The sequence below is a fragment of the Sphaeramia orbicularis genome, chromosome 1, assembly GCF_902148855.1.
Source record: "Sphaeramia orbicularis chromosome 1, fSphaOr1.1, whole genome shotgun sequence".
In the NCBI taxonomy this organism is placed as follows: Eukaryota; Metazoa; Chordata; class Actinopteri; order Kurtiformes; family Apogonidae; genus Sphaeramia; species Sphaeramia orbicularis.
The window spans coordinates 13,685,643-13,711,397 of record NC_043957.1 but is presented as its reverse complement, the minus strand read 5'-3'; the positions used below and the strand labels follow the sequence as shown (position 1 = coordinate 13,711,397).

At 38.0% G+C, this 25,755-nt stretch overlaps 3 protein-coding genes across 3 annotated transcripts; all 3 read left to right on the top strand.

The window, feature by feature from the left end:
* Positions 1-1,592: 1,592 nt before the first annotated feature.
* On the top strand, positions 1,593-6,742 carry chchd10 (coiled-coil-helix-coiled-coil-helix domain containing 10). Its single transcript, XM_030150320.1, has 4 exons — positions 1,593-1,790; positions 3,309-3,534; positions 4,018-4,159; positions 6,508-6,742. Exons 1-4 carry the CDS (start codon positions 1,750-1,752, stop codon positions 6,525-6,527), a joined length of 429 nt encoding a protein of 142 aa, XP_030006180.1. The 5' UTR covers positions 1,593-1,749; the 3' UTR covers positions 6,528-6,742.
* Positions 6,743-9,225: 2,483 nt separating this feature from the next.
* Positions 9,226-13,512, top strand: ddt (D-dopachrome tautomerase). The gene is made up of 3 exons (XM_030150552.1): positions 9,226-9,412; positions 10,935-11,110; positions 12,776-13,512. The coding sequence occupies exons 1-3, from the start codon at positions 9,305-9,307 to the stop codon at positions 12,846-12,848; spliced, it is 357 nt and encodes a 118-aa protein (XP_030006412.1). The 5' UTR covers positions 9,226-9,304; the 3' UTR covers positions 12,849-13,512.
* Positions 13,513-17,132: 3,620 nt separating this feature from the next.
* On the top strand, positions 17,133-24,965 carry gstt1b (glutathione S-transferase theta 1b). The gene is made up of 5 exons (XM_030149525.1): positions 17,133-17,325; positions 17,964-18,051; positions 19,212-19,362; positions 24,060-24,236; positions 24,355-24,965. The coding sequence occupies exons 1-5, from the start codon at positions 17,220-17,222 to the stop codon at positions 24,550-24,552; spliced, it is 720 nt and encodes a 239-aa protein (XP_030005385.1). The 5' UTR covers positions 17,133-17,219; the 3' UTR covers positions 24,553-24,965.
* The last annotated feature ends 790 nt before the right edge of the window (positions 24,966-25,755 follow it).

The window sequence follows — 25,755 nt, the reverse complement described above, 5'->3', positions numbered from 1 at the left end:
GAATGGTACTGTCTTGGTGTTGTCATGGCAACACAATTGTAAATAGGGGTGTGTCCTCATTGGCCTTTTGGTTCAGTTTGGGATGAGTGATGTGTGTGCCAATTTTTTTTTTGACTATGTCCAAAAAAAAAACTTTCACTCCCATTCAAAAACTGTAGAGGAGGGGTGAGACCCATTTTACGATCCAACTACACAAGTTACATATCATCGTGTTCAGGTTGTCATTCCGCACAAATGTTTCATTGGGTCCAACTCAATCTGACACTCTGTGTGCAAGATATACACACCTTTATACTTTTGAAAATGGCCGCTTCGCTCTGAGGTCATCACAGCCACGCCCAACATTTGATCAAAAATGTAGGTGATAACTTTTAATCACACAAATGTGTAGGTGATTTTCACCAGGTTCGGTCCAAATTGGATGTAAACCCTAGGGGGAGATGTTGAAAGTATCAGGGGTGTGATTTTGTAGGTCCACACTTCCATCCAATATGGCCGACTTCCTGTTGGTTTAGGGCGGGGCCATAATGTAATTTTTTACTTGTCCTACCATGTCTGTACCAAGTTTAATGTTTGTATGGGGGAAAAAAATTTGGGGAGGCCTCCCATCCACGTTATGTATTTTAATTTTTGAGGGGGCGCTGCCAAATTATTTTGCGAAAAAAAATTTTTTGGCGACTTCAAATTTAAAAAAAATGTCACCGGGCTTGAATTTTTGGTCAAATAAAACTGACTTTTTATAATGTTCAGGGGGCCAAATTTGCATGCAAAGTGGTGACAGAATAATAATAATAATGGAACCATGCGATTTTAATAGGCCCTCGCTGGCATGTGTGCCTGGGTTCAGGCCTAATTATATAGACTAAATGTCACCTAAAATTTGTGTTTATTTGCAACATAGCATAGCAAACTATTACATGATCAAAAACAAATTAATTTTAGCAAAAAAAAAAAAAAAGTCTCCGTTTTGAATGTCTGGGGTCGCTAAAAATTTGTGACGTTAAAATGGGATCACGAGCCAAAAAAGGTTGGGAACCACTGCTTTATTACCTCCGCCAGGAGGTATAGTGATCACTTTGCTTTGTGTGCGTGTTTGTTTGTTTGTTAGCAAGATAACTCAAAAAGTTATGGACGGATTTTCATGAAATTTTCAGGAAATGTTGATACTGGCAAAAGGAAGAAATGATTAAATGTTGGTGGTGATGGGGGGGGGGGGGGAGGGTGTGCCACTGATCTGCCTTGGCGGAGGTCTGCGCTGTCTTTTCTAGAAAAGCACTCAGTAGAGTGCAGACCTCCGCCAAGGCAGATCAGTGACCCCACCCCCGTTCACCACCCAAATTAACTAAATTTAAATAACTTTTTGAGTTATCTTGCTAACAAACAAACAAACGCGGGGGGGGGGGGGGGGGGGGGGGTCCTTGTTGGCGGAGATCTGCGCTCTCCGAGTGCTTTTCTTGTTTCTTTATGAGCCTAGTTTTGATGAAGGCTTCCTGCTCCAGTCCAGCAGGTGGCGTTGGATTAACTGAACCATAGACATAATTTAACCCACAGCAGAAGGGAAGCAACATCTCGGGACACCCCCTACTCTCGCGGTGTTTGAGTACCAGCCGGCAAGCCAAATGACAAGGTCAGTTTCACGTGTCTGTTGCTCTTATCTCATCTGTCTGTCAGGAACTACTTTCTAGAACCATCGGCCGAACTCTCCTGTTTGTCTCCTACAACTCTCGACAACTTTCTGTCGTTTTAAAGATGGTGAGAGGAAGCCGCAGCCGTCCCTCCGCTCCAGCCAGGTGAACATTTATCTGACTCATAGCTCTGTCATAAACACCATGTGTCAATTTAAAGCGCAGAAAGTTGCGCTATCTCAGCACTTGACATGTACAACAGTGGATATGAATCTGATAGAGCAGCTAAGACAGTTAAGATTTACTGGAATCACACATATAATTGTTTTTAACACCTGAGTGTGGATGTATTTAATGTTGCGTCATACTGAGTCCATGTCGAGGTCTTGCAAGGTCAGGAGGGTACAGGTCCTCTAGCAAATGAAAAATATATTTGTTATACTTATAAACTAAAGGCTAAATGTACTATTTGTCTGACTTTGAGAAGTACTGTTGTGCAAAACCTGTGTTTGAATATCCTCATGAGACCCAGGAAAGTAAAAGTTTCAGCTTTTTGCATTAAATAATTGTCTTGGTTGAAAGACAAGACAAAATCGTTCAGTCATTGAGTCTGTGATACTACCTTGTCTTTCATTTATTGTTTCCAATCTCGTAAGGTAAAGCAGAAGAAGATACTGAATAAGGTGGTTAATGTCTGTTGTAAAATAACTGGAACTGCTCAAGAACGTTTGCAGGATTTTTATAACAAACAGGTTGTGCAAGAAAGCAGAATCCATCTTATGTGATTGTTTTCATCCTTTACATCAACATTTTCAATATTCATTAAATACATGACTGCTCATAGTTGTATTGCTGAACAACATTGCATTATGCCTTTGAGATTACTTATTAGACCACCTGTGATTTTCTGTATAAATTCAATATTACAGCCCATCATTACTAATCACTGTTCCACAAGATTTATGAATGATCTGCCTCAAAAATTAAATGTGCTAAATCTTACATACTTTAATAAGATGAATTGGAAAACAAAAATAAATGTATTGGTTAGCTGATGCTTTCCATGTATATAATAAAGTGTTATATATACAGTGTATTGGTTTATGTTCATTTATGCAATATATTTCTAAATGTTCCAGTATAAAGAACCTGTAAAGTGAATGTATTGTAATGTACAGACAGTGTTTTCAAGTAGGTCTGGTAGCTCTGATACATACAGTCCTTTGGAGTAAAACTCATTATCTTATTAATTCTCACAATTTCATTTTGTGACCCAAGATTGTATTTTGGAAGCCACAGCCAACCAGCATTTGGATTTCATTTTTCTTCATAAGAGACTCAAACTTGGTAAAGTTTCACTACTTTTATTCTGGAGGCATTTTACTTGTAGACCAGTGTAATCTCTTCAAAGATTATTAATTGCTTCTAAATTGTTCCACCATCACATGTTCTCATCTTATCTTAATCTTAATATTGCCACACATATACACAGCTTGATGGCTTTAAAATGACATCTATGACAAATATTCACTTTTCACTGCTTTATCTCAGTTATCCAACAATAATGATCTGCATAAATATGTGTGTCTGTCTATGGACAGTTTGGGACAGTTGGTCATTACATAATCATGCTTTAAGCTACTTTTACACATTAAAAACTGTACAGCTGTCTTCTTTGTTCAGCCCTCCTCCATCCCATGCTCCGTTCCCTGCTCATCCACCTCCAGCTGCCATGGCCCCGGCTCCTGCTCCTGCTCCATCCCAGGGACCAGGTCTTATGGCCCAGATGGCTACTACTGCCGCTGGTGTGGCAGTAGGTTCGGCTGTGGGCCATGTTATTGGCGGCGCTCTCACAGGAGCTTTTAGTGGCAGCAGCAGCAGCCCAGAGCCAGCCAAGCCATCCTACCAGGTAATGGTGTGATCAGACATTAAGGATTAAGATGTCTGATGAGCTGAATTTAGCTGATCCAAATGTGGCAGAACTTTTTCTACCTGCTGTACTATAATCTTTATTTCTGATATCTATTTTACTTCCAAAAGAAGAACAAAAAAAGCATTTAATATTATCCCACTAAACTTGTGTTAAAGATTATCTTTTTGTAATTCCATCTGTTAATCTGTCATTTGTATTTGTCATCCTCTGGTTTCAGCTGTTATGACAGTGGAAGTTTTCTATATATTGCTGACTGATTCTAAAAGAATTCAGTTCATTCCCAGACAAAGCAACTTTGTCATATCAGTAAGAAGTACCATTTTTGGGGGCTGGAAGATTTATTATCAGAGGATGGCATTGGCTTTTTTTAGTGATCTCAAACATTACATTAGTTTATTCTTTTCTAGCAGCTCTTCAAATCTGCAATGTTTGTTTTATGTCTTGCCTCTGTCATTGCAGGAGACCCCTCGTCCAGCTCCAGCGCAGCCTGGACCATGTCACTTTGAAGTCAGACAGTTCCTGGACTGTGCCACCAACCAGAGTGACCTGAGTTTATGTGAGGGCTTCAATGAGGCGCTCAAACAGTGCAAATACTCACATGGTAAGTCTAAGGTTCAGTGAGTAGAGTTCAGTAGAGTTCCATCATAGACCACCACACTTTTTTACTTTATGATGAACATTGGATTTTGTACTTGATGAATGCATCCCCTCACATATCTATAAAGGGTCCTGCCATTGGTTGGCACTATTTCTAAATGTGATGTCTGATAAACCAAATGTCAGGAATGATTTGACACAGTGTCATAAAAGGTAGCACTATCATTCATTTGGACAGAATGTCATTGCGAACTTATAAACACATGGTTTGCCCATAACTGCTTGTAATTCATAGAACTGCATGAACAAATTATGATAAAATGATAATGGACACATTTGATTAAAGTTATATTTTTTGTCTTAAAAGAGCTACCCTAAGTCTGCATTTACTGTATATCATGGACAGTGATGTGAAGCAAATAGATACATGAAGTGTAATAAAATTACACAATAAAAGTAATCAGTCAAATATGTAATTAATTTATCAAAATGTTGCTGATTGGGGTTTCATCTAAATATGTTGTATCTTATCTTAAGCAAAAGCAGAATATAAAGCCCACCAACCTATGGTTGATGGCCATGTTGTTGGTCAAGAGTGTCCTTCACTTCTACCAATCTCATAGTGTTTTTCCACAGACACCAGAAAATAACGGTTTGCATAAATCCAGTGTTGGTTTAAATTTGTGCTTTCTAAAGCACAAATTTAGTCAGCAATGTCTGACTAAAAGTCCATGAAATAACTGCAGCTGATCCAAAAAGCTGCTGCTCAAGTCCTCACTAGAACCAAAAAAGTGGACCACTTCACACCAGTTCTGAGGTCTTTACACTGGCTTCCTGTCTCTCCGTGGATAGACTAGCTCTGAATGGTTCAGGGTCCAAATACATCAGTGACCTTATTTAACCGCATGACCCAGACCACTCAGGTCCTCTGGCACAGGTCTGCTCTCTGTCCTCAGAGTCAGAACCAAACCAGGAGAAGCAACTTTTAGTTTTTATGCTCCACACATCTGGAACAAACTACCAGAAAACTCCAGGTCTGCTGAAACTCTCAAATCTTTTAAACCAAGGTTAAAAACTCATTTGTTTACAGCTGCCTTTGATTAGACTAGTTTTTTCAGTTCTAATACCTGAACTGACTCTCACAATTTTAACTTGAATGATTTAACATAACATTCTTAATTTTAGTTAAGACTGTTCTTAGCTGTTGTTTTAACCATCTCTTATTCCTGTTTTAATTTCCTTCTTTATTTTAATCTTTTCTGCATTCTCCTCTTGTTTAATGTTTTATTCTCTTTGATTTTAATGTAATTTTATGCCTTTGTAAAGCACTTTGAATTGCCTTGTGTATGAATGGTGCTATAGAAATCAATTTGCCTTGCCATTCAGTTTTTCATCTTTTTTTCAAGATCAAGTCCAAGATCAAGTTACATTAGTTTAAGTGAGTAAAATAGTTTTTAAACAACATTTTTAACAGGGTAAACATTCATATGTAACATGTTGCATATCAGAAATTTAGTTTAGTTGAGTCATAAAAAGAAAAAAGGAAAGAAGACAGAAAAAAGAATATCTGCTTTTACATTTTGGTAGAAAGCCCACACTATGAATGAAAAGGAGTAAAAGGAAGAACAATATTATATCCTCTGATTCTCTGCCCCTATTTAACTCTTTCAGTGGCATGGGCCGATAGAATCGGCTTAATGAATACAACCTTTAAAGTGCCACGGGCCGATCAGATCGGCTTTGGAGAACACGCCATATTTGTGTACAAACAAACCATCCACCCCCATTTCTTTCTCACATTTCGATGACGTTCTTTCAAATCTTCTTGCAAATTACGATCAATAATGAATCGGCTGCGTCCGGTGTGTTTTGAATCTAAATAGCAATCGGTCGGATGTTACCGAGTGGTTTTTGACCAAGGAAGAGCTCGCGTTTCGTTTTCTGCTTGGGAAATTTTATGAATGAATTTATGAATGAAATCATATACAAATTAGATGGCCATTTTGTAGTAATATCGTAAACACAGCGATCTGTCAAAACAGTCCCATCTGCTAGAAAATGAGTTCTGATTATGATTCAGACTTCGATTATAAAAACGACGCGAAATACTGAAAAACTGCCAAATTCTGTGGCACTTTTAAGGCTTATTAGCCCCTTAACTGTCTGGCACTGAAAGAGTTAACAAAATATTTGGTAATCTCTTGCAGAATTGTGAACTCAATCTCTCAGTCCAGTATCTGCCAAAATAACTTTCCCACCAATGATTGTATATTCATCAGATAATCATTTATTAACATTACATTTTTTTTGTTTGTTTTTTTTTGTTTCCCTTTTATTTCTGTTTTTCTGCAGGTGTGTCATCACTGGTATAAAGGATGAACATCTGCTATCCTCAACAACATACTTCAGTAATGAAATATACTTTAGACACGGTTACATCTGCTGTTTGATCTGTAGTAATATAAGTATATGATTGGTGTAACGCAGACACTGAACTCTCAGGATTGCTTTGTTTGGTTATTGACTGACTGAAATGTAAGGAATGTTTTTGGTAATGTACAGTAATAAAATCTTAACTTGTCTTATATGCTGCCTATCTTGTTGTGTTCTAATATTTATTTATGACTTTATCAAGTATTGAGATCCTTTAAGGTAACAACAGTACAAATAACTAATCAATCAAGTATTTTTACTTTTTAAGTCTTTAAGTAAAATAATTGTATTTCATGTGTGTTTGAAGGCAGGAAGTTTGCCCAATGGGAGTTAACACACACAAGAAGAGATGGATAACTATGTAGAACAGCAAATGAATCAACCATTAACTCACTCTTAACAGATAAAAGAACTACAGCTTACAGTCACAGTGTTACTTAAAACAAAAATTAATGTAAAAATGTAAGATACTGTCACACCCACACATTCACCTAAACTCCAATAAACACAATAAATGTAAATGGAGAAAAAAAATAAATAATAAATAAATAAATATATATAAATAAAAAAAAAAAAAAAAAAAAAAAAATATATATATATATATATATATATATATATATATATATATATAAACATAACTATAACTTATTTCATTCTTGAGGACCTGTTTTTCTTTGACAAATAAATAATGGCTTCATTTATTTATTTCTTCATTCATTGACTCATTCATTCATTCACTCATTCTTTTATTTATCTTCTCTTTTTTTGTCTTACATTGTTGTGTTTTATGGTGTACATTTCAATTTTGTATTTGTTCAGCTTTATTCTCTTTGTAAAAAGTACATACACTATATTGCCAAAAGTATTGGCTCACCTGCCTTGACTCACATATGAATTTAACCGACATCCCATTCCTCATCTGTGGGGTTCAATATGATGTCGGTCCACCCTTTGCAGCTATAACAGCTTCAACTCTTCTGGGAAGGCTGTCCACAAGGTTTAGGAGTGTGTTCATGGGAATTTTTGACCATTCTTCCAGAAGCGAATTTGTGAGGTCACACACTGATGTTGGACGAGAAGGCCTGGCTCCCAGTCTCCGCTCTAATTCATCCCACAGGTGTTCTATGGGGTTGAGGTCAGGACTCTGTGCGGGCCAGTCAAGTTCATCCATACCAGACTCTGTCATCCATGTCTTTATGGACCTTGCTTTGTGCACTGGTGCACAGTCGTGTTGGAAGAGGAAGGGGCCAGCTCCAAACTGTTCCTACAAAGTTAGGAGCATGGAATTGTCCAAAATGTCTTGGTATGCTGAAGCATTCACAGTTACTTTCACTGGAACTAAGGGGCCAAGCCCAGCTCCTGAAAAACAACCCCACACCATAATCCCCCCTCCACCAAACTTTACACTTGGCACAATGCAGTCCGACAAGTATCGTTCTCCTGGCAACCGCCAAACCCAGACCCGTCCATCAGATTGCCAGATGGAGAACTGTGATTGGTCACTCCAGAGAACACGCCTCCACTGCTCCAGAGTCCAGTGGCGGCATGCTTTACACCACTGCATCCGGCGCTTTGCATTGCACTTGGTGATGTATGGCTTGGATGCAGCTGCTTGGCCATGGAAACCCATTCCATGAAGCTCTCTGCGCACTGTTCTTGAGCTAATTTGAAGGCCACATGAAGTTTGGAGGTCTGTAGTGACTGACTCTGCAGAAAGTTGGTGACCTCTTCACACTATGCGCCTCAGCATCTGCTGACCCCGCTCCGTCAGTTTACGTGGCCTACCACTTCGTGGCTGAGTTGCTGTCGTTCCCAAACACTTCCACTTTCTTATAATACAGCTGACGGTTGACTTCGGAATATTTAGGAGTGAGGACATTTCACGACTGGATTTGTTGCACAGGTTGCATCCTATCACAGTTCCACGCTGGAATTCACTGAGCTCCTGAGAGCGACCCATTCTTTCACAAATGTTTGTAAAAGCAGTCTGCATGCCTAGGTGCTTGATTTTATACACCTGTGGCCATGGAAGTGATTGGAACACCTGATTCTGATTATTTGGATGGGTGAGCGAATACTTTTGGCAATATAGTGTAACTGCTTTGTAAGAACTGATAATGGGCTCTATGCACAGCCTCACTACTTCCTGAACTTCAGGTGGCTCCTTCATTTCTTGTCTTTGATTATAGGGCACACTGATTAATCCAGGTGTGCCTATTTAATCAGTAGTCACAACAAGAATTAGCAGGCACACCTGGATTAATCAGTCTGTCCAATAATCAAAGACAGCAAATAAAGGACCCACCTGAAGATCAGGAAGTAGTGGGGCTGTGCATAGAGTCCATTGAAATACAGTTATTAAAAAGTACATTAATAGACCAGTAGGGGCGCTGTGTCCTCTGATGCATTAAGTTCACTGTGCTTGCATACTTCCGGTTCTGGCTTCAGAATAAAACCATTACCTCAGAATTAAAAATTAAAATGGCAGTATTTTTGCATATTTGGTGAGTTGAAAAAATAAAAACATGCTTTCCTACATTGGTGTCAAACATTAATAAGGAGAAGTTAAGGAATTGTGCTCGAATCATCAAACAGTAGTTTGACTCTGCACGTATTTCCAAAATCCAAACCGGAAATACAATGCGTTGAAGTATATTCTCGTCCTTTTGCTGCCAGCACACCTCACATCATTCCAGCAGACTTGACTCTCATCAAAATGCCTTTTCTCGACTTACAGACAAACTTGCCCGCCAGCTCTTTCCCGGAGGACTTTTTGAAGAAGTTCTGTTCCATCACTGCTGCTGCTCTGGGTAAACCGGAGGATGTGAGTACACGTACACGGAGAAATAAATCTGTTCTATGGGTAAATGTCAGTGAAAGCTACAGGCTTCTGGGTCACAACTGGTTTGCATTAGTTCTGCTCTTCTATTCTGCACTTAAGAAATGTTATAAAAGTGTCTTCATCCTCCTATGGTGCAAAAGGCAAAAGTTGTTTTTTTTTTTTTTAAAGCTTTATTACGTGTTAAATTCTTTTCCTAAATTATTGAGGTCCTACTTGTGTAGATTTGTATACTCACTGCTGGTAGCCTATATGGATTAAAAGCTAAAACATTACTGAAAATGTACTGGCTTTAGGTTAAACTCCAGGATAGTTAAATTGCTGCTCTGTGTCTCATACAGATCAAGGTGGTCAGTGACATGCGCAGATCCTTCAGTATGTAGCGCCATTAAGAACCAGTACATGCAGTGGTGGCCAAAATTATTATGACACCTGACAGATCTGAAAATATTGACCTTTTTGCCCCCAAAATATGCTTTCATTTCATAATGTTCATGAAACATGCAGAAACATTGCTCTGACCACACATCTGATGAAATGAGTCTTAGTGTTTGTATCCACTTTTAAATTTTTCATTAATGAGCAGGACCCTGTACCTGTAGACCCTGTACATTCAACAGAATCACACAGCTGGGAGACTCGCCATTACCATCAGTTTAACCACAATCACACCTGACAGTCACTCAAGGAATTTGGATTCTTCTATGAAGGAATATGATTGTGTCACACTGACACTGAACTAGGCTGAGGGAAATGACCTATATCTCCTATAATGGTTAGTTATCTATAACTGATGAACATTATCAATGGGAAACTCATACTGGTTAAGTTAGTCTGTGCTATGATCTGTGGGGTATAATTATAACTTTGTAGGTATTTCATTTGTTTCATGGATATTTTGATGGACAGCTTACAAAACAAAACAATGTTCTAAAAATGTTGGCCTCCACTACATATAATCTGCATTTGTACATTGTGTATGCTTGGGTGGCAAATGAAAATCCTGGTGGGAGTGGCCTGTTCCAGGATGGCTTTGCCCTCATATATAGGGCAAGAAGGGTCACTGAATGGTTTGGAAATGAATGAATAATGTTGTGACCATCACAGTAACAGAATCATCCCAATGGAACACATGTAGGAGATAAAGGGCAGATGTGCCAGATGTTTCTCTCCACCAACATCATTAAAAAACACAACATGAGGGAATATTTCCTAGAAGAGTGGTTTTCATCCCTGTAATGGAGACATTGAGAATCAGTACCGACATAAAGACAATACTTTCTTTTGGTTTTTCTTATAGTTTAGCTCAATGTAATTTATAAGTGCTTTGTGTACATATAAACACACAGATTTGTCTGTAGTGCTCAGAATAGACTTCTCCTTGAAATCGTTGCATATGTCCAACTAGTACAGGCTGCTGTAGTGCTCAAACACAGCTTTGCATCCATGGCCTTGTAGTAACTATTGTGCCTTCATTACTGGATTTCTCTACTTGTTGTATTTTCAGAGGATGAACTTGGTCGTGAAACCCGGGTTGCCGATGCTCATTGCAGGCTCTTGCTCTCCTTGTGTGATGTTGTCGGTGTCTGCCATTGGTGTGACTGACACAGCTGAAAAGAATAAGGAGCACAGCGCTAAGATCTTCCAGTTTCTCACCAGTGAACTTGGTTTGGCTGAAGATAGGTAAGCTCCTTGAAAGTAAATGTCCTGACCCACATGCATACGTTATCAATCTTGCATAAAAATATAAGGAACATAATGGAGTATGACCAGCTCTATCTGCAGTGTTGTGTTGTAACAATCACAAAGTCTGTTGACTGTTGAAGTCTGGACTTCTTTTTTGCCATAAAGTAATAAACCACAAAACACAATCAATGAAAGAATCTCGATTTTACACCAAGTCTAAGTATCTCATCTTGAGTGTCCTTTACTGAGTGGTTGTCTTTGTGCTGCTGTGATTATTTGTCTGTACTCTGACCTAGTTTAGTTTTGTGCCCTCATTTGGTTAAGGCTACATAGTGAGTGCTTTCAGACAGACATGGTTCTGGTTCTGTCTCTGGTGCATTTTGGAGAACCAGCCTGTGTTCACATCCGTTCATCACAGTCAGAGGATGTTGCTCTCCATTACTCATGCAGAAGTAAACAGTAAACCTCTACTCCTCACTTGTCTTCACATCCTATATTATTACCCACCCGCTGATGATGTCACGGTTCATGGAAATGAACCTACTCTTTTTTTGTTCAGTTTCTGAACCAATTTATTTTCAGTGTGAACATGCCAGCCACCTCAAAATCAGGTTTGGAAACCAGAACCAGCAGGGAGGTCCGCCAATGTGAAAGCCTTAAAGGTGCGGGAGACTTACGTGACCAATTTTTCATCAAATCTGTGAAATCTCAGTCATAGCCAAAGTATCACGAATCTGTAAGTCTTTCTGTGATTACTCACTTGAATCTCTTGCATTACGGTGAACAATTTTGAAGTGTCATCTACCATAAACAAACCATGTGTTTACAAACAGAGCCAGGAGGTAACTCAGGCATCTCTGGAATTTTGTCGCAACATGCATTGTGGGTAACGGAGGCTCACACAGCCGCCTGGTAACAGCAGCGGCAGCGCAAACATATGATATTATATGGATGAAACAAACACGACACGGAAACGGCTATAGGAATATGCATGGAGGGAAGGGAGCGCCTGCCGTTTACGTGTTGTGTCTGTAGCAGCTGCCGCTGCCAGGTGGCTGCGCGAGCCTCCATTTCCCATAATGCACATCGCGACAAAATTCCGAAGATGCCCGAGTTACCTACTGGCTCTGTTTGTAAACACATGGTTTATTTATGGCGGATGGTACTTCGAAATTGTTCACCGTGATGCAAGAGATTCAGGTCAGTAATCACAGAAAGACTTACGGATTCGTGATATGTAGGCTATGACTGATGTTTTACAGATTTGATGAAAAATTGGTCACAAAAGTCTCCCACAGTTTTAAATAAAACATGGAAAACTTGTTTTTTCTTTCATATGCGCTTCTGCTTCAAGGCTGGTACATAGTTTTGTAAGGAGTCAAAAAAAAGTAGTTTACATTTAAATAAAATAATGAACAGTACCATGAGATTATTGGTGTCTCTGAGAGACTGTTTAATAACATCATAACAGCAAAGTAACAAACTGGCTTTGGAATGGACATTAAAGTGTGTTGAATAAGTTAAGACCACACACACATTTATTACTGGTTCATTGAATACATCTGATCAGTTAACCACTCAGTTCCCAAAATAGTGTTATTTTCATGTTTGGTTAAAGGGAGGAATGTCTAAATGAATGACACACTTGTTCTTAATTCACAGGGTTGTTATTGTGTTCCACCCTCTGGGTCCTCACCAAGTGGGCAAGAAGGGAACTGTCATGAGCTTCTTATGAAGGATTCCAGCACAACTTGCAACATTAAGGAAGAAGACAAAGACCTAAAGACAGATTAGATTTCCACCATCTCCAGTATGTCTGTTCCAAAAGCTATAGCATTTTAATTTCTGGCACAGTAATATCAGGAATACTGTCACTGCTAGAACACAGTATTGCATAGTATTGCAGAATGCCTTATAAGTGTTTTGTAGGGGAATATTGCAAAATTTTAGTTTTTAACTGGTTTTAGAGCCCAGTTATCTACACCGGACTGAAATATAATAAACTGATGAATGAAATGGGACCCTTTTAGGATCATATAACCAGCAAGAAGAAAATACTATACATTAGATATATTCATACATATAATTCCTGTTTTGGAAACACCTTAATAGGTATTTTTTTGTGAACAGTCTGACTTTATCAGTGGCATTCAGATATTTTAGTACTTTTTATCCACAGCTCTGTTGTACAGATGTTATGACTGTTGAGTGATTTTGGACTATATTAATAAAATATGCTGGATGTAACTTAGCATAATTAATGTTGTCACACACAATAATGCAAATAAATAATTCATGTCATTGGTGCTATATGCAGTATTCACTGGTATTTAAATTGGACACAATGACTATTGATGTTAAATATCAAATAACAAAATAAACCAATAAGCACTTGTTAAACAAATGAGAAACATCACCAATTTGTGTTATTATTGGAAGTTTATTGTCTCCTCATCACACTGTTCAATGTACACAAGCTTCTCTGGCCATAGGACTTAAAGGTCATGTGGAACTGTAATATATCAGCAGACTCCAGAAAAGTAACTCCTCTGAGCCAAACATGAACCTGTGACTGAAGGATATCATGTTACAATCAACTTTGACTCTTTACATAACTTCTCAACAAGAAACTTCATTTTTCCATCCACCAATTTTGCCATTTTAACTGTCCATATAACATAAAAAATCCCCCATCTTTTCTTTTTCTAAAGCATTATTATTTAATCAAGGTCAGAGCAACTTTTCACACAGGCAACGGTAGCTGAAGCAGCTCAACGTGATGCAACTGAGCTTCGACAAAATAAATTTACAGGTTCGCCCGTTTTTTACACCAGTACAGTGAATGTTTAACAGCTCTGTATATATTCAGTGTAAATCAGCCTTTTCTTAACTTTTGTTCTAGACCTAAAATGGTTTTCATTTTCATTGTGTTGCCAGTTGTCAGATTAAACCAGTGGTTCTCAATCTTTTTCTCTTGGGCCCCCCTTTGGAGGACGAAAAATCTCCAGGCCCCCCTCAACGCCAACAACATTGTAACAGTAGTGTAATTATAACTTTTATTGAAAGAAACATCAATATCGTAACAATCCTTTTTGCTTTTCCTTGAATATTTTGTTGTGCAAATTAAAAATAACTTAGATTTTTGCTTAAAAAATACAAATAAACTCAACAAGACTGCTCCGAGACAGTATTTTTCCAAATAAAAACAGGAAATGATCTTACAACTATGACAATAAAGTTACTTTTTTTAGAACAAACAAATTTTGAAAACAAAGATGGATGAACATTTTAACAAAATCAGTGGCTGCAATGAGCCTGTTTACATTGTACATCTCAGAACATTAATGTACAAACTGTACAAAAACAGAGACATTGCACATTTGTCTTTTCCAGTCCAATCCTTGTCCATTCTCCAAACCTAAACTCTTTAGTGACAGATCACCATGGCAGTAGATTTATTTGTTGTACGTCCCTAAAATGAGTCCAGGGTGCTCCAATGCTAAACGAAAAACTCTGGATTAAACCATATAACAGCACTATGATATCTGAGTTCATTCTCCAAACTTATTTTACACACATGTCAGTTTTTTATGTAGATTCAGTATCTATATTAAATTTATCTGCACTGATGACTGCTGTTTTTCTTTATTTTTGGATTAAGGGTATAATTGTATCAACCTTACTGCCTGAATGAGAACATCGCTACATTTGTGGGAAATTCTAAGTAAACAGCTTTAAATAAACAGCTTTGGAATAAACAACCCAAACCTGAGTTACATAAGGTACCAAACACAGGCTGTATTGCATCACCCTGCGTCACCTTCCACCTAGTGTTATCCCATATCACGTGAAATTATTGTTTAAACATTACCAGTGCTGGAAAGAGGCTAGAGTTAAAGCAAGAGTGTTCACTACTTCCCCTCTTTCATGAAATCTTCCTTCAGGCAAACTCAGCCTTTTCTACATTATATAATCAACTTAACTGTATTGTTTTGCTGCCATAATTATAAACTTGTACATAAATTACTGAACGCCCAAGGTAAGACAAGACAGGGCAAGATTATAATACGTATGTCATATCCTTCACATAAACATCTAGAGAAAAATACAAGAAAATATATTAAATATAATTAAAATGAAGTATAGAATACACAAATAATAACAATAAAAGTGAAAATTATTTTTTAGGAATGATCAGAGGAAAGTACAGAACTCACACTTCCATGAAAGTGTAAGTTTTCGCATTCATCCACAGGCAGATGAACCTGGCTTTGGAGTAAATCATTGATTTACAGACAGTTTATGAGACTCCTCATTTGTATGTTTCTCAGTTCAATTCAACTTTATTGCTCAACACCATGGAAATGTTTCTTTGATTCCCTCACAAACTGCGCACACACATGTCCAAGCTTTCAAATACACATAAAATATAAAATACTTCAAAATATAGTTAGTCTGAAAGTTATTTTGACTAACAACCAAAATAATTACATTTCAGGTCCCATCTCAGATCAAACTGTCTTACAATTGAGAGCTGAAAGGAAAACTGATTTCAGTGAAGTATGAAATTAGAAAAATATCATCAGATCCATGACTGTAACCGTTAATACTGTGGCTGCAGATGGACTGTGACTCCACTCTCTAAGTTATTTAAATAATGAATGACCTTGCACCTTTACAATTAATTGTGAATTTTGCAGGCTTCGGAAAATACTTTGTCTTGCAGAATCCGCCGGTTATTGAGCTACTCCAAGATTTCCCAAACTTAAAATACATATCTGTTGCATCAATTGGCATGAAATATTTGTATATACATACGCAAACTGCTCTCCCTTTGATTTTACCAGATTTTGCAGGGTTTTTAATCTCCTACTTGACTAATATGTCCCTGTTGTTTGTGGTAATAAACGAATGATACTGTGAGCATGGAAATATTAAGCCTGTGTTGGGAACCTTGTTGAGAGCATGCAGAGCTACAGTTCAAAGCTAATAAAACTGGGTTTGTCTTGGTTAAAGTTGACAATGAAGTTTTAAGAGTCTGGTTTAGACCAGCTCTAAATGTAAAGTGTCATGAGGTCATTTTTGTTATGATTTGATACTATATAAATACAATTTGATTGATTGATGATATAATAAACTGATAAATCTCTCAGGAAAATGTAGATATGGAGAAAAGGTCATTGGAAGTCTGCACAAATAAATGATTCTCGGTCTTTAAGAGTTAAGGAAAATTGTTCTAAGATATCAAACCAGATGAGCTGGATCCTAAATGTTTAAGAAGACAGGACAAATTGTAACATCATAACAGTTTATGTAAGATAAATGCATCATTAATGAACAAGCAATAAATTAAAACATTTTCTGAACTGTTTCACGTGAGCGTCATAGGTAAATAAGTAAATATAAATAAATAAACAAATGAATGAATCCATCCATCCATTTTCCAAATCCAAATAAATGAATGAATGAATGAATAAACTGATAAATAAATGGATGAATGAATCCATCCATCCATTTATTTTCGGGTAAATAAATAAATAAATCCATCCATCCATCCATCCATATATTTTCGGGTAAATACATGAATGAATGAATGAATGAATGAATGAATGAATGAGTAACAGGTAAATAAACAACTGAATACATCCATCCGTCCATTAATTTTCGGGTAACTAAGTAAGTAAATAAGTAAGTAAATAAATAAACAATCATTAAAGAACAAGCAACAAGCAATCATTTCTCTGAAACATTTATTCCACGTGAGGGTCGTAGGTAAATAAATAAATAAATAAACGAATGAATCCATCCATCCATCCATCCATCCATCCATCCATCCATCCATCCAATTATTTTCGGGTAAATAAATAAATAAATAAAAGTGTTTGTATTGTGTCTTTCTTATCGTAACTATCTGTTGTAGTTATTAGTTCTGTTTCTTCATTTCTATCTGAAACCTGAAGGGGCGGGATCAGACTTTGTCGCCTGCACGGGGCGTGAACCGTCTCTATAAAATGCATGTGTTTTTTTCTGTGGCTTTTACCAAGTTGCACGAACTCATACGTTTGCAGATCACGCAGAAAGTGAGCGAAGAGACCGTCGGTTGAAAATGGAGTTGTACTTGGACCTGTTCTCTCAGCCCTGTCGATCCGTTTACATGTTTGCCAAGAAGAACAACATTCCGTTTGAGTTTAAGGACATAGCCCTGATGAACGGTGAGTTAAATCCTAGTTTTCCGGGAATAAAAAGATTAACGACTCTGATAGGGATCCAGACTGAGCAGACAAAACAGATTGTCAAATCAGATCAGGCTTATGTCTGTTTAGTCTAATTCACACTTACATTATAGAATAAAACCAGCAGACATAAAGAATATTGTGTCTAGCTTTAAATACTCAGCTTTGCCTACAATATTAAAGTCTTACTACTTTATTTATTTTTGCACATTTACACAGATATACAAGTCCAAATGGCAGGAATGAAACTGCGATTGAAAAAAAAAAAAAAGTGAACTAGAAAAGCAAAGAAGGGCTGTGACTTTTACTTTTTGCCATGTCAGAAGTTAGTTTCATAATAAACACAACTCAAACCTTCCTTTTGCATCCAAAGACAATCACATGATGTTATGTAATCACACGGAGCTGTGTAAATGGTCTGAATCTGACAAACGTTTGATTAAATTTGAAAATTACATGTCATATAGAAATCAAGATCAGACGAAGAACACAAAATGTCAGCTTTTAGTACCTAACAGTCTTTTTTTTCAGGTGTGTAAAGAGTACCTTTAGTGATGTTTACAAGAGAACATTTTCTATTGTTTATCTGACCTGGAAAAAGTCGAATCTATCCTCAGGTGATCATCATTCAGAAGCATTTGGGAGGATCAACCAGCTGAGAAAAGTTCCTGCTCTTCGAGATGAAGACTTCTGCTTGGCCGAAAGGTGCAAAAAAATATGGAAAAAATCTGATTTTTAATTAAAAAAAGAAGTAACTATCCCACATAGATCTTCAAGTAGAGCATCATGCAAACTTATTTCAATTATTAAGCCTCTATGTAAAATGTCAGGACTTGCTGGTTTCAGTTTGTCATGAACAACAATTTAACACAGTAAATACATAGAAACGATAATAATTAACAATATAGAATATGAGCAAGAACAGTTGCAGATATGAACTAAAATATGGTGCAGTTCAGTGAAGTTTTAGCATATAGTATATTATAAAGTGTACAGTGATCAGTGGTGAAAGACCCATAAAGCCTGTTGAAACAGGAACATCTTTAGTATTTTTGTGAGGGTGTCCAGTGACTTGGGCCTATGGTGGTCAGAGGGGGATTCCAGATAAGAGGGGTGGGGCAGAACAGAAGGCACCGTCTCCCATGGTCCGCAGTTTTGGTTTGGGGGGGGGTTGGTGCTGTGGGGCTGGAGGGTCCAGGTGGATGTGTGAGGGGTGAGGAGGTGAGGAGGTCTGTCAGGTAGTCAGGGGCGTTGCCATAAATGCACTCGTGTGATATTTATATTTATATTCCCACCAGTTAGGGATGCACAATATTGGAAAAAACTGACATTGTGATTGTTTTTTTTTTTTTAAACCTGCGATATATATTGCAATGTGAAAAAATACTCAGGAAGATATAACAGCTGTGTGGTGCCGATGTAAATGGTCAAACAAAGTAGTTGTGTTACGTCCCATTGTGGCAACAGGTGCAAGACACTGTCAACACAGAACACGTATTTCAACATCATTCTTCTTGTAGCCGAAATAATTCCAGATAAGTGACGGTGCTTTTCTTTTTGGCACCAAGTCTTCGATTTTGGGGATTTTTCTCTTGGTTGTTGCTCATTTTTCAATGTTGTTACCAGTTACTCTCTCCAAACTGATTAAGAATGATTATGATTGGTGGATCGATGTGTGTACCTGTGTCAGGTACCCTTAAAATTAGATGAGATCATGTTGAGTTAATTTGCCTGCTACATCGCAGGACCTGCAGTCTGACTATTGCGCACACATACATCACAATGACGATGCTCAAATGATATATTGTGCAGCTCTACCACCAGTGTTCATTTCTTGCAGTCACCAGTGTTCTGTGTCTCTGTAGCATTGCCATCATGCAGTACATGGCTGAAAAGTTCAAGACCCCTGACTTCTGGTATCCAGCTGATCTGCAGCAGCGAGCTCGTGTCAATGAGTATCTGTCATGGCAGCACACAGCTATACGTATGAATGGATCCAAGATCTTCTGGATGCGGGTATGTTCCTAAATTTCTGATCATTTCCTGCTTGCTTTAACATGCATTGTGATGTACAGGGTTACTGTGGGGTCTTAAAAAGTCTTAAAGGAGTGATATTTTGTTTGTTTTTTTTAAATGGAATTATGCATTTTAAATCATTTCCCTGTGGTCTACATAAACTGTAAATGCTATGCTTGGGTCTGAATTCTTCATTAATTCAACTCCACAGGTCCATCTTCAACCCTATTTCTGAGTAATGACACCAGAAAGGTCATTTTGAGTGCTGGCCCTTTAAATGCACATGAGCCACTTCACACCCCACCCCCTCCAGGTTGTTGACCCTGATTTCTGTCCCGTTCAGCCACTCTGTTCATTAATACAACCAACAACTAAACATATTAGGTAATCAGCTCGAAGTTTGGACATATTTTCAGTTTTTACTACAATTGCTGCTGCTGATAAACAATTATGGCATACTCTGAGAAATGTTCATCAGAAGTCTTGACCTTATATGTGCAAATGTTGTGATGTAACTAGTTATAAAACATGACAAATTAATCAGGAATGGAAACGGGCTGTAGAAATCCACTCGATTTTTGCTGGAATGAAAATAAAAATAGCTTTGCACCACCTGGAGGGTTCAAATTCAAACGTTTTGAACTATTAGGTTCGAAATACACAAATAAATGTACCAAAAGACTAATAAAAGTGGGTTTAGCAAAATAGGACCCCTCTAAAAGTTTTGAATTTACAAATCTGCATTTAATACCTTAAAAAATGTCTTTAAAAGGTATTAAATTTGATATGGTAGGTCTTAAGTTATGTTGTCATGAACTTGTTTACTATATTGGGTCTAATGTGTCTATTAAATGTCCAAGCTGCAAAGACAGTGACGTTATGAGTAACAAGTCAACTCAGTTCCACCCGTTCCAACCCAACAATTTATATTGAAATTAGGAACTAATTATCGCTGACTTTGCAGCCCCTGGTGAGAAATGATTTCAGAACATTCAGCCCAACACACGCACAGCGTTATGCACACATCACAGAGAAAGCTGACTTTGGGAATGTTTTTTGAAATGGACATGAAAATCTGTTCCAAGTAGTTTTAAAAAGGTCTTCAAAAGTCTTAAATTTAACTTGGAAGAACCCTGTAGGAACCCTGGAAATATGTCAAGCTGACCTTTCTTTTCATTGACAGGTCCGCCCAGATGTGTCAAAGTTTGGTCTTTCATCTCTAGTAGTAAAACTGTTCAGTGCTTTCAGTGTTTTGTTCAATTAACTGATTCTGGGTGTTTTTCTGTCTACATGAACTAAAAAAAAACAGTCAGTAGTTGCAGTTGTTTTGAACTGGACTGGTTTTGCTCTTGAAAATGTGTCATCTCTCATCCCAGAGACTTCATCAATTGTATTTGGTTGTGTGTGTGGGGGGGTTCCATTATGTTATATTCACACTGCTACATCCTGATTCACACTGCAGGTAAAACTGGCCCAAATATGACTTTTTTTTTACCCTAAATGTGACTCTTATCTGATTTATTTTTTAAATGACAGTGTAAGAGCCATATTCATTAAGTTCAGAGTCACACATTATTCTTGTCACATGGGTTGTATTTACTGTGCCGTGTCATTGGGTGTCGCTGTCCTGTCACCAAGAGCACAGGTATTTAGTAGGCCTGTAACGGTACACGTACCGAACCGAACCGTTTCGTATGCACCTGTTCGGTTCGGTGCACAGATGTACCGAAACGGCACAGTATGATGAGAAAAAGAAAAAGGAATGAAAGACGTCGTTCGATGTGGAACTTTAAATCCGCGCAAGTTTCACACGGACATATTGAAGGAGCACACATTGACCCAAAATATGAAATAGCAGTTGACATAAGGTTAAAAAAAACCCAGCAAATATGATGTGAACCTGGAAGGAAGAGACTGAAGACCCTCCATCATCATTACAGTCCAGTTTGGATCAGTTCAGGTTCAGGTGAAAGACAACAACGAGGAAAGAGACGTTAATAAGACGGATGTTGTTTGGCCCCTATGAACTACGGTAGTTTTTAAACACTTACACTATCTCTGTCTTTCTGTCTATCACGCACGCTGTATAATAGAGGAATAAATAGAACGTTGAAAGTATGTAAAGTTTCACTTTCGTTTCACAACAGTGTTCGTTACGTTAGTTATGGACCGCACACCCAGGTATATAACTGTGTGCCCCCCCTACCCCACGGCTCCGACAGATAAAAAAAACAAAAACAAATCCCCCGTGCACACAAGCACACACAAATACACACGGTGTCCTAAACAGTTTGTTCTCTGACCTAAAATAAATAATTTGGTTCATTGTGTTGTCAGTGTTTCTCTTCAGTTTGTTAAAGAGAATACCAGTTTACCCTCTTGTTAATGTTGCACTTCATGTGGAATTTTTTTTATTTTTATGCAGAATGTGAACTGACAGAACTGTGATTAGATTTTTCTTGTTTGTTCGAAACTACCTTTCAGAGAAAAGTGCAATACTAATGTTTAAAATACATTTAGTAATATTAATAATTTATTTTATTTTCTATTTGATTTGTAGCAGCAGAATTATATTATTCCTGTTTTTCTATATTCTATTGTCTCCAAAAATTGGGGGAAAAATGTTAAAAAATTCATAAATGCATTAATAGACATTTTGAGGGGTTTTCTTTCTTACCGTACCGAACCGAAAAAAAACGAACCGTGGCTTTGAAAACCGAAAACGTACCGAACCGAAAATTTTGTGTACCGTTACAGGCCTAGTATTTAGGCAGGTCACTTCACCTTGTCGTTGGGTGTTTTGACCCTGGAAGGGCTCATGGTTTTTGACCGCTATAGTGGCTAGAAGATGAGTTACTGTTTCGTCAGGATTATATATTTGTTGTGAACAAAAAAATAAATTGTTTGTTTTTTAATATGCATCACAACTGAGACGAGCCTGAAGACTCTTAATTAAAACAACGGACATATGGTGAGATTTCATTAGTGCGTCAGCCAGGTCAATCCTGGGAGTCAAGCACCACAGTAGCAGTGTATCAGAACACGCTACTACAAGGCAGTCTGAAGCAAACATCAGATTTTTTTTCTTCTTTCAACTCAGACTCAGGCCACTGTTTTGTGGTCCTAAATTGGATACCTATCTGATGTTTTGCAAAGTGACTTCAGTCTGAACAGTCATGTAACATTCTGTCTGACTTTTACATCACTGAAATGTGACAGACCTCGCAATTCATTGCTGGAGGAAGTGGAACCAGCCAAGATCCACATTTACTTGTGTAAATATGGATCTTCATGTCTTCCTCTGCACATATGGGTCACCTTGAGACATAGCCTGTTCATGCATGAGTCTCATGACATTGCATTTGAATAACAAGAAAAGCACTCAGAGAGCACAGACCTCCGCCAAGAGAGGTCTGCCCCCCCCCCCCCCCCCCCGATCACCACCAAAATTTAATCATGTCTTCCTTGTGCCAGTATCAACATTTCCTGAAAATTGCATGAAAACCTGTCCATTACTTTTTGAGTTATCTTGCTAACAAACAAAGTAACAAACACGCGCCCAAAGCAAAGTGATCACAATACCTCCTGGCGGAGGTAATAATGTAAACGTCTGTGCAAACAAACAAACAAAAAAAAAAAAAGGATTTCAGCAAAAAATCTGAATTGAACAATAAAACCTGCAGGGTGAATGCAGTGTAAGTGTCATGGTCATAGAGGGATGATTCTGAGTTTCAGGCTCTGAGTTTCAGCCCACCCCCCCCATACACCGTGTCCTCAGTGTCAACAAACATAAAAAAAAAAAAAAAAAAAGTAAGTAATTCAATTATTTTGACATATTTGTATTTATTTATTTAGTTACAGGACAGTGTGCATTGGCATTAGTTGCTAAGAACAAGATGCATGCACCAGATTTAGCAGAAAAGCTAATTTCCATCTGTTGTCCTGGACAAACAACCAACATAATAAAACATCACATAGATGCCCAGCCTTACATAGTAGTCCCAATGCGACACTTTGGATCACATTTGGCAGTGTGTTTGTCAAAATCTTATACAAGTGGACATAATGTCACTAGTTTTGTTCACATATCAGTGAAAAGCAGAAGACTTTGTGCTTATGAGCCCCATGACTGTTGTAGGCTCATTCACTGTATCTGTCAACATCTACAGGGGTTGGACAAAATAATGGAAACACCTTCACCTCAAGATGGTAATGCCCCAATCCATACAGCTAGAATTGTTAAAGAATGGCATGAGGAACATTCTAATGAAGTTGAGCATCTCGTATGGCCGGCACAGTCCCCAGACCTCAACATTATTGAGCATTTATGGTCAGTTTTAGAGATTCAAGTAAGACGTCGATTTCCACCGCCATCGTCTCTAAAAGAGTTGGAGGGTATTCTAACTGAAGAATGGCTTAAAATTCCTTTGGAAACAATTCACAAGTTGTATGAATCAATACCTTGTAGAATTGAGGCTGTAATTGCCGCAAAAGGCGGACCTACACCATATTAAATTATATTTTGTTGATTTTTTAAGGTGTTTCCATTATTTTGTCCAACCCCTGTAGTTCTGTGCGTGACAGGGATCAGGTCTGTCTTTGTATGTAGAATACAATGAGTTGGCAGAGGTGAATGGTGTGTAATTTCATCCACATTTCTTGGAAAGGACTCATTCAGATTTTTTGTTGCTCTGTAGCTTATGATGCCTACGGTGTATGAATTAGAGGTCCCCCAGGAAAAGATGGATGGCGCTATTGAGGACCTGAATACATCTCTGACTCTCATTGAGGAGAAGTTCATTCAGGACAAGGCGTTCATCATAGGAGATAACATTTCCCTGGCGGACCTGGTCGCCATTGTGGAAATCATGCAGGTGAGGTCTCATTGGACCAAAAAAAAAGTTTTTTGTAACTCTGAAATGATGCTGTGTTCGTGTTTGGTTAGTTCAGTCACATTAAACATGTCCTCCTCTGTATGTGTTCCTTTAAAAGCCTTTGGGTGCAGGATTGGACATATTTGAGGGAAGGCCCAAGCTGAGTGCCTGGAGGGACAGGGTCGTGGACGCTATCGGAAAGGATCTCTTTGACGACGCCCACCAGAAAATTCTGGGAGCTGAGGAGGCCATAAAACATCTGGACAAGAGCATAGTGCAGATTTTTAAACCTAAGGTCATCAGGCTGTTCCTGTGAGGGGAGGTGATGTTGGCCAGTAGCATAGGGTCACGTCTTGGATCACATACAGTATTGCATGCATTACGAGCCTCTAATATCTGCACTGTTTAATACAAATCAGAAAGCAATAACAGTGTTTCATATTTGGATGAAGGGCTGTGACCTGTGATGGCTGAGGCAGTGGTCAGTGGAACTGAGAGGTCACTGAGGGCCTGTTGTGAAATGTAGAGGAATGTGAAATGTGAGATAGCTCCACCGAGAGCTGAAATATGTCTGTGTCCACAAACAGCACTAAAACCACTTCATCTCTATCTAACTATGGCCATTATACATGCAGCATAGAATGAACGGGTGCAACTAATCCGATTTATTTCATGTGATGAGATATGCATGTTCTAATCCTTAATAAAACTGTTTATATGTGACAATCATACCTTTGTGTTTTTCTATGGCCTAGAAGACCGCATCTACTTCAAAACACTGTCTGCACATTACAATACATTCACTTTACAGGTTCTTTGTACTGAAACATTTACATGTTACTTCAGTAGTAGCAAAATTATATTATATCCACGGGTTTGTTTTTTTTGGAAGTGTATTGAAAATTCAACTGTAAATCTACATTTTAAAGCTGATGGGTGTGTCCCCAATCCTCCGTATGACTTCACATCTCATCTTTTCCATCCTGAGTCTGACAGATTTAGATGGTATTGAAGAATGTGAAACTGGAGTCTGTCTGTTTTGGATGGCTCAGGTCCTGCATTGGCTTTTACTGTCATTATTTTATCAAAAAGTGCAGGTTTGCTTAATTGTGCATGCATAGTATTACAATCAGTAGTGTATTATCTTAACAATTATTGAGTTTTTGAAGTGCACATGAAAATAATTTGGGGATGTAAAACAGATAGGTAGCCCACTCCCATGATGTTCTTGTATCTGTATACATATATATATATATATATATATATATATATATATATATATATATATATATATATATATATATTTATTATATATCATTTTTTTTCCTTCTCCAGTGGGTGATGGTAGTTGTCATGGTGATCTTTGTTTTTTCCTCCACATTCTTTCACATAAAGGCCCCCTGTCCTGCCACCGCTGAAGACACAGTACATTCATTTAGGAAACATGATGTCAAGCATCGCAGCAGGGTCACACAAGGTCAAAGATCTTGTGAATATAGATGGAAAATAAGGAAGCACA